General features: G+C 44.1%; 1 protein-coding gene across 1 annotated transcript in view; it reads left to right on the top strand.

The window, feature by feature from the left end:
* LOC104276409 (spectrin beta chain, non-erythrocytic 1-like) overlaps window positions 1–15,547 on the top strand; it is an 89,810-nt gene that overhangs the window by 56,357 nt on the left and 17,906 nt on the right. Inside the window, 8 exon segments of the mRNA XM_009872708.1 lie at window positions 4,999–5,089; window positions 9,060–9,206; window positions 10,832–11,095; window positions 11,809–12,033; window positions 12,220–12,309; window positions 12,515–12,793; window positions 13,995–14,125; window positions 15,479–15,547. The exon segment at window positions 15,479–15,547 is cut by the window's right edge and continues 16 nt beyond it. Coding sequence (XP_009871010.1) covers window positions 4,999–5,089; window positions 9,060–9,206; window positions 10,832–11,095; window positions 11,809–12,033; window positions 12,220–12,309; window positions 12,515–12,793; window positions 13,995–14,125; window positions 15,479–15,547 — 1,296 coding nt within the window.

The raw sequence follows: 15,547 nt of genomic DNA, 5'->3' as shown, positions 1-15,547 counted from the left end.
TGTAGCAGTTAGCTCTACCTGGTTCTGCAAGTCTTACTTTTCACTGCTGCCTTTAATTACAGTAATGTGTTTCTGTCCTTCCTCTGAGGAAGGAATGTGGCCCTTCAGGAGCATAACTGGCATTGTATGTACCCCACCCGCTTGGCTTTGATCGCCTTCTCCAACTTGTCTGGCTCTTCTGAAATCAGATTAGGAAGTGGTGGAACAAATGTGTCTTTCATCCCAGAGCAAGTCTTTTTGCTTTGCCTCCTTAGCTGTGACACAGATGCTGTAAAACGTTAAAAGTTTATTTTTTTCTTTGTAAACCAAATGTTCAGTGTTGGTGGCCGTGATTCATGGTTCTTCCTGCTTTTAGTTTGACTAATAGTAGAGTCTTTCAGGATGCTTTTCAATAATCACAAGTGTCAGAACACAGCATTAAGCTCATACAGAACTTCTATGTCGAGTGTTACTGACGACCCTTCTGTCAGACTTGCGTCCTCCCATAGCCAGTAAGCTTGGAGTTGCCCAGGTGCCTTTATCTCCAAGGAGAGACTGAACTGAAGTAGTTCAGAAATTGCTGTGCCTTTTCCATTTTGGCAAACAGGTCCTACTGTGTATGCAGTCACTTCACCTGTGGCTCATTGCTTCAAGAAAGGTGGATTTTCCCGTTCGCGGAGCCTGCTGAGGGCCTCTGAGCCCTCTGACAACCTGACCCCAAGAACACCTCACGTTTTCATTCTCTCTCTAACCAGACTGACTCTCTTTAGATCCCAAAGAGAATCTGCAAAGAGCAGGAGGAAGAGATTATCTGAAAGCATTCAGGGTAAAAGCTAGGAAATTAATTTTCCTTATTTACCCTCTCTGACTTTCTGTAAGTGTTCCTATCCACTTACAGAAACAGGAGTATTTGATCCTGGCTTTCTGGTTAGGTGTCTTCTTTCTGCAACTTTTGGAATATTAAAAGACAGCACCCAAGGATATAGCCACAAGTAGTCTGCTGCTTCTTGCAGCCCTTTCTGAGGTGGCTGGAGTGGGAGAGAGGCAGCTTCACCCTGTATCCTGGGAGCTCTGCAGGGAGATTCAGGCTGTGGGGTTCTGCTGAGCCTTTCGCCCCAGTGCAGCTACTTCTCTGTGTCCCAGATGTCCTGTGGTCCAACTTGCCACCTGGGCCATTCTGCCTGTGCAACATCTGCTGAAGTTCCTACTCTGAACAGCAAGGCAACTCCTGGAGACTGTAGGGTTTTTTTAAGCTTGCTTTTTTCCACCGTATTTCCTCAATTCCAAAGCTATTTATGCAGAGTGCTGCAAAAACCATCCGGCATGCTGCTATTCAGGAAATCCGCAGGATTGTTCTTGGAGTCTGTAAGGCTGATAAACCTTGAGAACAAAGCCTTAGAGCTGGGTGTAGTGGGAGTGGTAGCAAAGGAAGCCTCTTTGGTTTTTACAAAAAATCGCTCTCCCAACCAAGCTCCACCTGGATGTATAACAAAGGACCAAAACAAACAAGTACAAATACGTGTGGCAGCTCCGTACTTCCCATATGGAGCTCTTTGTAGTTTTTAGTATTATATGCTTTCAGGCTATTTCAGAGGAGACCCCACTGTCCGTTGGTACAGCAAACAGACCCTGCCCGGAGGTGGTTACCATCTAAATGGCTGTGGTAGGCACCAGGGTTAGGAAGGAGAGGAGAGCGCAGGAGCAGAATGGAGCTATGCAATGCAACATAAAGCACAATCTTTTAGCGCAGTTCACAGGGAGAAATAAATGGGAATAAGGACGTGGAGAAAGGGTGAGGGAAGGAGAAGATGGGTTTGAATAAAGCTCTTGCTGGCTAGGAAAGAAGCTGGTTTCCCCGGGGCAGCTGTCCCTGCTTTGACTTCTGCTGCTGGTTCTACCAGCTAGAGGGGGAGCATTTTCTCCTCCGTTTTCTACTGGAAGAGTGTAAGGGCACTGCTGACCTGCCCTGCATGGCCTCTCTGATTTTGCAAATGAGATTCAATTTAAAGGCAGTGGCAGATCTGTCTCAGTTTGTGTTCTGGGTCTGATTTTCATCAACTTTTGTATTTGTGCAACTTTCTGCCCAACAAAGACCAGAAGTAATTTTTGTTCTTGCCTATTCAGAGAGGATGGTGCCTGTTGTTTGCTGGAACGACTGGAGAAACTAAAACTGGCTCACATATATCTCAAGTATTCTTAGGAGGCAGTTGCATTCATGCTACGTGTAAGATTTATTGTTCCTGCACGGGCTTTGAAACCCAGAGGTTTACAGTTAAACCACAAGCGATTTTGTCAGTTTTCAGCATTTTTAGCATCTTTGGGGTCCCTGGGGAGAGAGCCTGGGAACATTGTGGCAAATTTTGGTGCTCTGGTCTTGTATTAATTTGAGTCAGACACCTCTTTGTGCTTAACACATCTCATTTTCCTGTTTTAGATTCTTCATAATGCTGCCACAGAAGGAGGCTGTCCTCATGTTTTAACTGACTGCGGGACATTCACTGTCCCCTCTTTTGCTGTATAGGTCTGGCTTAGCATGGACATTTGGATCTGAAGTTGCCTCTTCAGCAAATGCATAGGGGAGCTCCCTTTTAGTGTAGCCCCAGACACTGCAGTGCTGTAAGTCACCTATGTGATTATTTATGTAAACAGGCAGATGAATTCAAAGTCATTCAAAATAACTAGAGTCGGCAGAGCAAACTCTTCTCTGCAAGTGTGGGATCTACTTCCACAAACTACTTCCACGAACTACTTCCACAAACTATCTCAGCAAATTAATAAGAAGCACTTGATGACAGTCTTGAGTGTGACAGGGACTGAATTTCTGGCCCTTCTCTGCCGTTCGCATCTCAGAAGAGCAGGATTTTAAGAATTATGACTGCAGTCAGCCATTGAACAGTAAGTTTTGTGCTCTTCTCCAGCCCCCATTGATGGTCGAGTGCTTGTAGCCTAAAAATTTGGTTTACAAAGGGTTCTATTCTCCAGGCTGTCTGCCTGTTTGTTTATTCCAGGTAAAGCCCTTCTGACATACTGGTAGTAGAGGGTGGGAGAAGCTTTCTTGTGTTAGGGGTGGTTATGCACAGAAAATTCTAAAATCTCTGTCATAGAACCAATAGAATGGCCTAGGCTGGACCTTAGAGGTCGTTTAATGCAACCTCCCTGTCATGGGCAGGGACGCCTCTCAACTAGATCGCATGGGGACCAAATGCGTTGTTGGAGCTTTTGAAGAATTTAGGGAAACATGAACAAGGAACTAGTAATGTTTAGATATAGCCAGTCTGGGGCAGAACAGACTGAATGACTTCTTAAGGCTCCTTAATCCCATAAAAACTATTCTATGATGAAAATACAGGAATTCCTGCCTGTTCCTGCAGTGTCCATCCTGAAAATACTGCTACCACATCTTCAAGTATCCAGTTTAAACTTTGTTACAGGTCATCAAATACTCATCTTTCAGTCTCACTCCAGGTCATCTTGGACAACTAAACCACCTTTTACAATTAAATAGCTCTAATGCTGAAGACAAAAAAAAACCAAGGAAAAAAGCCATGTTGTCATCTGTTTTTTATATCCCTGTGTGGTTTCCCTTCAAAGTTGTTGACGTTAGTATTTCCAACACTCTGGAAGATATTTTTGTTAGTTTGTATAGACTTAAGTTTTCTTAACATAAAGACTTCCCTACTTACTCTCGAAAAGTCTCCTTATAGCCTCATGTTTGTCATCTCCAGAATACATGAGTCTGTAATACAGTCTAGCCTTAAAGCTATGAAATCATCATGATAAAATCACCCAAGCAATTCCTTGCTTCATTTTAGCAACCTGAGTAATGCACTGTGTTTGCCCAGGCGTATAAAAATCAGCCAAGAAAGAGTGGAATCAAATGCAGAGATGTGAACTATGCTGCAAAGATTTCTCCTGAGGCACAACTTCTGTGTCCTTTCCTTTGTGCTCTGTCAGATAGCCCCTGTCGAACCTTCGAGATTACCTGGGCTTGGACTCCAGCCTCTAGCTTTGATAATTACATATGTCTTCCTCGCCATCTGATCTGTAGATCAGTTTTCTTGACCTACAGCTATAGACATGCTGCTTGCCTGGTTATTCAGAGGAAGCTGTTGAGACAAAAGAGAAGCAATTTGTAGTCCTGTAAAGGGTTTTCTCCTATTGCCCTGCCTACAGACATTTTTCATTTAGGTAAAGTGTATCCCAAAGTATTCCTTGTGTTTCTGAAGCCACTAAATTCTTGCACGAGAGCTTGCTCTCTAACTTACTGTAGATCAGGAAAAGTGGTATCTTAATCCAGTTGTTGTCATCAAGGTGTAATTTATAGATTTCTAGAACATCGTGAGTCTCTGGAGACTTCCACTAACGTGGATTTATTTAGCTATTGCCAGTATGAGGTGAGATCATCTCATAAATTGCCACCCTTTAAAATAATTTCCAACTCTATCCTTATTTATCTTAGATGATCGCAGAGGGCAGCAATATTTCACTGTAAGACCCTGTACAGTGAAATAAGAGCAAATCTAATTCAATGAGCAGTAAATAAAAATTATCTTCTTTGCCTCCTCCATCTGAATTGCCTCATGAATAATGAAAGTACTGAAGGACAGGGATAACTACTCCAAATCAAGCATTAGTTAAAAACATATTCAGAGGGACTTGGGAATTGGTTCTTCAGGCACTGTGTCCATTTGAAGGACCCCCCAGGACCTTGGGGACTGCCAGTGTGACTCGTACTTCAAGGGCCAAACAGTTCCGAATTATAAATAGGGCTTTTAGACTCTGATCTGTCTACTCTTAAATGCTCTGAGAAATACATTCCAGTGTGCAGAAAGCTTCTATTTGCAGAAACAGGCAGGTTTCTGAGCTTCCAAAATGCCCTTCGTTTGAAAGGCACTAACAGACACACCACATAGTCCTTTGATTTGTGTATCCCAGAGAGGCTACAGAAACAAATGACAGTTTTGCATGAATTGCCTGTTTCAAGGGTTTTTTTATCTCTGCTATTATTTTTTTCTCTAGACATCGGAAGAACCGTGAAGCAGCCAGTGAACTGCTGATGAGACTGAAAGATAACAGGGATCTTCAAAAGTTTCTTCAGGATTGCCAAGAGGTAAATTACATCCTTTCACTTCTGTCACTGTATCCTGCAGGAGAGCATTCTTACCCCATAATTTATGAGGACAGGAATATTCAGCATTTTGCAGTCTGGTCATCCAGTAGTATTTAGTGTGGAGTAAATAAAAAAAAAATCTGCTTTTTTGGCTTTTTTTTGGTGTTGTTTGCTTCCTCCTGAGCTGAATTTCTTTTTGTCATTTAAGATAAAGACAGGGAAAATTGCCAAAAGCAGTATAAATTAATCACGTGGAATGTGGTGGCCTTAGTGCTGAACTCATTAAGAATTTTGTCTACAGCTGTATATATGTGTGTGGCCTGGTGCAGGAGATTTCGAGTGGTTTCTACAAAACATTAGTCAGAGGAACAGGTTAGGAGTAAAAGGGGAGTGGGATTAAACTGGATCATTTTTAATGTGTTATTTATCTGATGGTTTGCATGTGTTTAAGGACTATAACATGTAACATAAAGGAATCCTTTTCACGTTTTCTAGTGACTTAACATGGACCAACTACACTGAAGACAACATTTTAATGCTAGGAATAATCATGTTCCTAGCATGAGGAATTAATCAAGTAATTTTCAGGTTATTTTGTGCAGTGCTGACAGATACTGAAGAGCCTTACCCGTAAGGTGTGTTGAAAGCCAGCTGCCCTTACCTGAAGTTTACCAAGAGAGCTGACTGTGACCAGAGCTATGCTGTTAAATGCACGATTTGGTACCTTAGCTGCACTTCTGAGCTGGGTACAAGAGACTGGAAGTCACAGCAGTGTGTCTGAGCGGGATTGCCCACAGCTGAGATTTTGTACAAACAGAATGACGATGATAAACTGGGCAAGTGATGTTTGCTGCTTGGTTGCCTAGATGCAGTCTGGTTTCCTGCATTGCGTAAGCCAGCCATGAACTTGGCTTAAATTGCTCCTTCCTCGGTAGTAAAAACATGAGGGATGAGCAAAAAGAATCTGCTGTTATTAGCAGCAGCTTCTTCCTTCCTCTGTAACAGCTCTGGTATGAAAATCCCACTCATTCTTGGAACTTTTGTAGCCTCTGTGTCAATGTGGTTGTGTTCCCGAGGATCTGATTTTTTCCCCTTACATCGTTGAAGGAGAAGGGAAAACATAAAAGCTCTAGTGTCTGACTGCCTGAGTGCCTTTCCTCTCTATTGTTGCTCTCCAGCCACTAAAGCATGGATGTCTCGACTGTTCAGTTCAGAGGCAGAGCTTACAATACCTGCATGTTACAAATCTCTCCCATCCTTTTTGAGAAGACATTAGCCTTGACAATAAGTGAACGGTTGTTTTCTGAGAAGACAGCCATAATGACACTTAGAATTTGCATTAGCGTGATTACAAAGCGGTGTCGGGCTGGAGGGATGGTGCGGTGGGGCAGCACTGTCCTGCCGGGTGAAAGGGAGCCAAGAGAATGCCTCGCACTTTGCTTTTTTTGTCAGTGCTGACTGCGAAGCCGAGAATTGTTAGAAAACAGATTTGAACCTGTCTCTGTTTCACTCGGCAGTGATCCTTCGGCGTTCCTGCCCGCCACCTTAGGGACAGTTTCCCATCTGGCTGTAACTTGAGGAAAGGAAGAGTGTTTTCTCCTTCCCCAGGGCAGCCAGCTTCCTTGTTGGCCGCTCTGACCTGAAACTTTATTGTGAGAGTGCCCTGCTGCCCCTACCTCCTTCCTGCCTCCAACTCACAAGCGAGGCAGTGAGCCGGGCCAGAGTTCGAGGAGGTGCAGGATAACCACAGTAACCACAGCTCAGCAACGGTAAACCTTTCCTCCAGGTCATGGAACAGGGAAAACACAGCAGATTTTCTTGTTGTTAGTAGTAGGGTTAATCCTGCGGTGTTGCTTTTTTTTGACTTGTTTCTTGCATTCATAAATACAAGTTAAATAAATTTGTGGAGTGAATGAAATAAAGAGTGACAGCAGAAAACCCTGAGAAGAGGAGATGGGATAAATTTAGTTTCCTTTGACTTCCTGCACTTTCACAGCTCACCTTCGATGAGGTTAAAGCTGACCCTTCCCAGTAAGTTCTTGGAAGTCCCAGCACTGTCTGGACTAATTTCTTCAGGGACGCCAGAGCAAAATCATTTGGCGAGACTCCATGCATCAGAAGTTTTCTGCCTGTTCGCGGGCTGTGCCGGCAGGTTTTGTCATGCAGTGCAGACGGCTGGGAACCTTCCACCACAAGATAGGTTGTGTCAACTTGGGTGTTTGCAATGTCTGGGAAGTGCAGCAGCAGTTGCTGCTCTTTCACCTCCCATTGTTGATCTGCCAGGTTTACAAGGGTTTTGTCTCCATGTTCCACTTAGTTTGTGCCTGGTTTTTGTTGCAGGGGGTTACCGGCTTCTGGGAGCTGAGAGCACAAGCAAAATTTTCAAGTGTAGGTGCGAAGGTTGGGAGGAAAGCTGATAGCTAGCTTGGCTCTTGTTACCAGCAGACTTAAGGTTTTTCTGGAGAGCTAGTACTCCAGCACTGCCAGTTTGAGTCACTGTTCTAGGGAATTACTGTATTGTTTTTTACGTCTACTTCCACGCTGAAGATACTGACTTCCAGTGACTGTAGCAAAAACTAGACTTTATTAATCACTCTGTAATTGCTTTGTTTGCAGTTCTATATTATCAGAAGGGTTATAACAACCTCGTGAGAGTCGGAAGTGACCGTTTTACTCTCAAGGTCCCTGGCTGTGTACCACTCGGCTCCCTCCGTCTATTCAAGTGAACGTTAACTGCCTTTACTGGGGAAGCTCTTTTAAATCCTCGGAAGACTTAATGCTGTGGCTGAGTAAAAGCAAACACTGAAAGACAAGCAGTGCAATTTTCAGAGTATAGCAGCTGTCTCCTGCCCAGAGAGGCAGGAGTAAAACCACTAATTCTGGGTTATACCGTAATCCTTATTGTAGCCTTTCATTGTAAAGCAGCCCAGTAGCTGGTTGTAACTGTAAACTTCGCTACCTACAGAGGTCTTCATTAACATGAGCGTTTTTCGCTTCAGACTTGATAGCAAGGTCAGATGAGGAGTTTCTTCGATTCCTGTGATAAGTTTTCTCTTCTTGTGGAGCTTAACAGTGCCTTTAAGGGACAAATTAAAAAAGGCTTGTGAACGGTAAACAGGTTTGTTGCCCTGTAGCCTGAGTACGCAGCAGAGAAATAGCGAGTCTTGCCTGTGCTCCCTTACTCCTCTTGTCAGGGCTCTTCCTCGGCAGGACGGCGTTTGTCGCTGGAGTGGCGCTCTAGAAGCAAAGCTTAGATTTGTTTTGACATTTTCCGCATCAGTAGACAACTCTAAATATGTGGAAAAAGAATCTTTTTCAGATTCTATAAACGTTCCTGTGAATCGTGGTTTTTACCCACAGTTAAGGGATGGATAAAGCAGTCAGACTCAGCCTAGGAGGAAATTTGATGTTGGCTGCTATGAACATTTTCACATTCTGTTTGCCCTTGGCAAATCAGCTATCTTTTCAAGTATTGATTTTCTCTGGTGTTGATCTGGAAGTTGTTCTCAGTGCCTTTGTATTTGCAGAAAAACAGAATTAAATCAGTCCTGGATTTTATGTAATGGGAAAGGGAAAGTCCTGAGTACCAAGACCCTGCAGGCGATTGAGCAAGTGAACAAATTCCCGAGTAGCACATGGAGTAAATTTGCAAGGGCAGAGCGGTATGGAAGTGCACTGTGACCAATAAGTAGGACACATGTCACTGTTTCTCTTGCTGTTGAAGTGGACGAGACCTTTATGTTTGCTTTTGCTCATCGTGGAGTTGATTCCTTTCTAGTCGAGTCATGGGCTGTTTATATATTGGGGATAGATGTTTAACTGTTGAACCATCTTGTCTGAACCATCTCTGAATCTCATGCAGCTCTTCTGTAGAGGCATCTCTTTGTCCTTGATCTGGAGGCATTTTGATACTTTGCATTGTTTCATGCTACAAATGTTTTCACAAACAGCTGCATATTCTCCTTTTCAGCTCTCGCTCTGGATCAACGAGAAGATGCTTACAGCCCAAGATATGTCCTACGATGAGGCAAGGAACCTGCACAGCAAATGGCTGAAGCACCAGGCATTTATGGCAGAGCTTGCATCCAACAAAGAATGGCTGGAGAAGATCAAAAAGGTAACTGAAGAATGCCTGAAAAATGCGCTCGTCTTTGCTGAAGATGATTATGTGCAGAGATGGGATCTGTCCTTCTGTGGAGTCGGTTCTTGAATCATCTCTCCAGCTAAGGCAAAAAGGAGATTCCACTGCTCTAGAATAAGTGTCTGTTGTGTTGTATCTTCATCTAACCCATTTTATTCCTCACTGGTGTTAAATGGTTTTTATCCGAGACATTCTCACAGAATATTCATTGGCTGAGTTGCAGGTTTAATTTTCTCTTGTCTTTCTCATCTGTTGGGGGAAGGCATAACCTAGTTTTCATACTCAAAGGGTAAAAAAAAGGGCAAATGTTGTGGTTTGAACTAGTAAAGTAGAAGTACTTCTTGAGAAATAACTAAATGTGGGCGAATAACTGAATTTAAGACTCCTGTGCCACCATGCTGGTTATCATTCATTCATCCAGGACTATAATCATGCTTCCTTTCCCCGTGCAAAATCAGTGCATGAGATAAAGTACAGCCAATTTTGTAATTAATTAAGATTCGCAGTTCTGTATCAAGTTACTCTGAAGGCTTTAATATGCTGTGATGAGCTGTACTTTCCTCCCCCAATTTCTCAAGTGCAGCACTGAGGAGGTCTCGTCCTTAACTCTGACAGTGGGTTTCTGTTCAGTGTAAGTTAGCTTAATTGCTCATTTCCTCTCTCAGGTTGGCACTCTGGATCCCATTAGAGGCTTTTCTGTGATCTGCAAATAGCAATACCCTTTAATGGGGTAATTAGAAGGCTGCTCTTAGTACTGAAGTACTTTTTTAGTGATGCTAATGTCCTCACCCTTTGCCTCTGAAAAATCAAGTTGCACCAAAGTACCAAAGTTGTGTACAGAGCCACAGCTAACAGTCTCTGTATTAATGCTAGCAGTGGTCACAGCTATTAGATGTGCTGGATTCTGAGTGGTGTTAACATCTGAAAGGGTTTCGTCCCTTGTCAGCACCTCTCGGATTCAGAGGTAGAAGTATAGTTAGAATAACAAAAATATTGCCAAAACTGATGCAGTCATAAAGGCAAAACGATATCTCAAGTCCATGTGTTGCAGTGGTGCTGGGTGCAGGGTTCCTGCTTCCCAAGGAGTGTTCCTCTCATATTAGCTTAGACCCACGGTAGTTGCTCTAACCCATTTGACACCGAGAGGGGTTGCCCAGCGAAACTGTGGATGCCTTCTCCCTGGCAGTGTTCAAGACCAAGCTGGATGAGACTTTGAGTAACCTGAACTAGTGGGAGATGATCTTTAAGGTCCCTTCCAGCCGAAGCAATTCTGTGATTCTGTTCTATGATTCTATGACATAACCCATATCACACACGGCTCCACTCCCATCTGAGCAGTGGTCCCAGGAGCTCCCACAAAGGAACGTGTGTGGTGGGGAGGTGAAAGGAGATGTTGCTTGACCTTCCCGTTGCCAAGAAACCCTCCTCCTGGCAACAAGGCAGACCTGGGAGCTGATGTTCTGGAAGGAATCACCGGGTAATTGGAGACAGAAAATGAGTGGTTGATGAGGGATCCTGAGTGCTTTGTAATCAGAATAATTCAGCTAACGGTCTGTGAGTGCTTCTGAGGAGGTACCATTTTGTGGCTTTTTGCTTTGCAGGAGGGGATGCAGCTCATTGCAGAGAAGCCAGAGACTGAAGCTGTAGTGAAAGAAAAGCTGACGGGTCTCCATCAGATGTGGGAAGAGCTTGAATCTACTACCCAGACCAAGGCTCAGCGTCTCTTTGATGCAAACAAGGCGGAGCTTTTCACCCAGAGCTGTGCTGATTTGGATAAGTGGCTGAATGGTTTGGAGAGTCAAATTCAGTCGGACGACTACGGAAAAGATCTCACCAGTGTCAACATCCTGTTGAAGAAGCAGCAGGTAAAGGGAGTGCAGGTTGCAGAGCGGGTAGACAACAGATACCTGCACTTAAAAGGAGCAGACGGGGGATCGTTTCACTTTAGTAAAGAGTTGATTTGCTTTTTTTCCTTCCTGTTATTTCACATATCTTTAAGAAGAACTGGAAATGCAGTGAGAAACAGATCAGCTGTTAATCTCTTGATACCGCCTCTACCTTATGCTGCCTTCCTCACATGAGTATCTCTTCCTCACATGAGTATCTCTTCTGTCTACTGCTCTACTCCTCCAGTCACCGGTCATTCCCTCTCTGTGCATGGCTGCCTGCCTGTGATTCAGACTTGTTCAGAAATGGTTGGTCTCTGATTCCTTGCCGCAAAAGCATCAAGGAGTAGCAAGGAGAGCAGGGAGCAATGAAGCCCTTGTGTGCAATTAGCTGAGCTCCAGAGTTATTCAGACTAACCTGAACAACTGATAGAAGAGATTCAGCTGTGCCATTGGCCAAATTTGCCATTGGCACAAGCAGGTGTAGCTGAGGGGTTTCAGCAGGTGACTGCAGTTGTGACTCTGTATTTAGGCCTCGTTCCTTGCAATATGGATTCTATGATAATTATTGATGCGGTAAATCCTTACTGACTAGTGTCTGTTCCTCTTAGGAGGCAGCTGTTGATATACCCTCATTATACCAACTGCTTTTGCCCTGGTTTTCAGGACCTTTTTGCCATATTTCTGTTTAGATGCTGGAGAATCAAATGGATGTTCGGAAGAAGGAGATAGAGGAGCTGCAAAGCCAGGCACGGGCTTTAAGTCAAGAAGGGAAGAGTACAGATGAGGTGGATGGCAAACGCCTTACTGTAGAAAAGAAATTTTTGGAGTTGTTGGAACCTTTGAATGAAAGAAAGGCAAACCTGCTCGCCTCCAAAGAGATCCACCAGTTCAACCGGGATGTGGAAGATGAAATTGTGAGTTTAAAAGAAACCCTATTCCTTAGATAACAGGAAAATGTCACACCTGTTGCAGAGCTATCATGAGAAGAAAGTTCTTGGTCACGTCTCTCAATGGCATGTTTGAGATACTTTTGCATCCTGTGTGCACCTAACTGTATCTGGGGTTGCTTGAAATCATATCTACTCTTCTCCTACTTTCAGTTGTGGGTTGGAGAGAGGATGCCTATAGCTACATCTACTGACCACGGACACAACCTCCAGACTGTGCAGCTACTAATAAAGAAAAATCAGGTAAGGCGATGCTGTTGGAGCTCCATACCTGTTGCTTCTTCTTAGTGCTAACTAATTCAGGAAGGCTTGGGATAAAACGATAGATGCTTCAGCGGTGATGTGCTACAGAGGGGCAGGGTGCCCACCAGGTGGTGGCAAGTCAGGGAGCAGGCATTTCTTTTCTCTTTGGTGCAGTGTCTCATCAGTCTGCTTTTCTACCGTGTAGACCCTTCAGAAAGAAATCCAGGGACATCAGCCTCGTATAGATGACATTTTTGAGAGGAGTCAAAACATTATCACGGAGAGTAGCCCTAACGCTGAAGCCATTCGGCAGAGACTTGCAGACTTGCAGCAGCTGTGGAACCTCCTGATCGAGGAGACAGAGAAACGCCATAAGCGCCTGGAGGAGTCCCACAGAGCACAGCAGTATTACTTCGATGCCGCCGAGGCTGAGGCCTGGATGAGTGAGCAGGAGCTCTACATGATGTCGGAAGAGAAAGCCAAGGTGAGCAGCTCCACAGCGACACTAATTTGATTTTGATTGCTTAGCTAGAGGGAGGCAGGTGATATAATTTAATGTGTCGCTAATGTAATGGTAACATAAACAAATGTAATTCCCCTGTGAAGCCTCAGGTGATCATCCCTTCTCTCTGTTGCGACACCTCTGATAAGCCTTGCTGTACAGAATCAGTGAAGCGTCCTCAGCCTGTGGATGGCAACCATGGGCCTGCCTTTGCTGTGAGGTCAGTTAGCAATGCAGTCCAGTTAGGTCAAGTTCTCCGTTAGTTTTGAATCGCCGGGAACAGCATGTCATACCTGTCTTTGAAACAGGGCCTGATGGTCACTCAGTTGATGCCTTTAGTTGTCAGCTTTTACTCCCAGTGAAGTGAAATCGAATGGCATCAGACCATGCCAAAGAGTTAGATGAACTTCTCTTTCTACAAGTAGGTGTTAGTGTGCTGTAGCTTATTTGTTATTTACATAAATGCACAGTGTTCACTGCCCTGATAAAATAAAACTCAGCACTGCATCAGTATAACACATTCTGTGGATGCTCAGTCTTCAGTGAAGAAGGGTTGGTTGTTGTTTTTTCTATCTAAGCAGTGCAAATAAAAAGGAGTACTAATGTGAATCAGTTCATCAGGCAAAGTATTTTAATGAAAAGGCTCATTGACAATACCAGTTAACGCTGAGAGTTGAGGGTTGTTTTTCTCAATCCTAACAACGCATAGAAAGTTCTGATCTGAATTTCTCCAGGCACTTTGGTGGAGAATCCATTGGCACAGACTCCACAGGATTTCTTCCTTTGACCCAGGCCGTCATTGAAGAGTCTGACAAGTGACGTGCCTCAAACTGTTCCATTTTTCTGAGCCCTGCACAATCACCAGTGTTGTGTAAACACACAAAGAGCTTCACAGAAGAGGAAATTCAACATGCTCAGTGCACAGCTGATGTAATTTTGTTCTGCATCCCAGCGGGGTTGTTGCATTCACTCTTTCATTTGTTATTTTGCTTTCTGTGGGTGCCATTTGCTGTGAACTCAACTATTAATACTCCATTGTCAGAACAATTTGTCTTCAAGCTGTACTTGGGAGCGGTTCTTTATAGCTGGCTATGCTTTCTGCTCACACACCAAGTCAAACTTGCTGTGTGGTGCCTTTCCCTGGAGTAGGGGACTTGACTGTTGTTCTCTGTCGCCACTACAGGATGAACAGAGTGCAGTGTCCATGCTGAAGAAACACCAGATTTTGGAACAAGCTGTAGAAGATTATGCTGAAACTGTGCACCAGCTTTCAAAGACCAGCAGAACTTTGGTGGCAGATAATCACCCAGAAAGGTATTAACTGCCGATTTTAGTTAGATTATGCATTCTTTCAGTACAGTCACTTCATTGGGTCATTCTGACACACAAAGACTATAGCAAAGAGTAGTTAGCTTAGAGGAGTGTACAGAGGAAGAGTTCAGCCTCACTCAATCCAAGATGAGTGTTGGACCAGCCTGATTTGGCTGGAGACAGGGTCCTGTGCAGGGTTAGGATTTGGAGCTGCTGGTTTCTGGACAGGACCAGACACCTTCAATAAATGTCTGTTGTATCATTTATGCAGGTGTCAGGTCTGCCAGAGCTGCTGCACCTTGCAGAGCTATAGCAGCTCGGAGAGACCAGCTCTGAGACCCTGGGAGATGGGTCCAGACTCATTCCTTCAACCAACTCTTACATCCAGCCCGAAGGGTCACAGTCATTTATCCTGCTGTCTTAGCACAGTGCTCCCCAAGATTTGCCTGTTTGCTTTGAGATGCCAGTAGAATCAGAGACTGGAATCCGATGTTTTAAACATGGGCACAATAACATCTTGGTTTTGGTGAATTTTTCTCCACTGTCATAAATGGTTTTCCCTGTGGGAGAAATCAGGAAGCTTAAGAACTCTTTTGCTGCAAGAGCTGCAGCTAAGCAAACAGAATTCTCTGTTTGCTCTGAATGCAAGGATGATTTGACTGCACGGCTGATCAGTTTCACTGCTCTGCCTTCACAGGTAGGGAGGGAGGGAGGATTATCTTAGGAAAGACACTGTGCCTGTGGTGACAGATTAATATTTAACTCAAAAGCACTCTCTTGTGGTCGTGAGAATTCCTGACAGTTCCTAGCTGAGCTTGACCGATTACTGGAGTAACATCATCAATGTTACAAGGCCGAGGGAAGGCAATTTGACAGGGCTGTATGGCTCAGACAAAATATTAGGTAAAAGAGAGAGCAAGTAGAATTGTTAACCACTTCTGGAAATGCTGAGCTTTAGGGAGTAAGAAACCAATGAGTACTTCTGAACTTCAAAGCAGAATTTAAATGGAAATGAAACGCTGCTTGCCTCAGCAGCTCAGATCCTGCCTGTAGTTTCGGGAGAAGACTGTGATCTGGTCAAACAAATGGAGAACTTGATTCTCAGCTTCACTCTCTAAAGCCAAGGGGATTATATGTACAGGGCAGAGAAGTTTTCCAACTAGTGCGGTCAACTGTGCCAGCAGAGGATTGAGGTGGTGTGTCTGAGTCAAATCCACAAACACAGCAGACATGCATTCTTTGGATTTAATACCCCAAGAGTTATTTTTGTTCCTCGTAGGGTGGTTTTTTTTCCCTGTTTACTTTTATTATTTGTAAAAGACGATGAGGACTCAGTGCTCTTCTGTTCTTTTTCAGTGAGCGTATCAGCATGCGCCAGTCCAAAGTGGACAAGCTGTATGCAGGCCTGAAGGACCTAGCCGAAGA

Source organism: Apaloderma vittatum, unplaced genomic scaffold, assembly GCF_000703405.1.
Source record: "Apaloderma vittatum isolate BGI_N311 unplaced genomic scaffold, ASM70340v1 scaffold22627, whole genome shotgun sequence".
Taxonomy (NCBI): Eukaryota; Metazoa; Chordata; class Aves; order Trogoniformes; family Trogonidae; genus Apaloderma; species Apaloderma vittatum.
The sequence above is the reverse complement of the archived record's forward strand: the minus strand, read 5'-3'. Positions and strand labels throughout refer to the sequence as shown.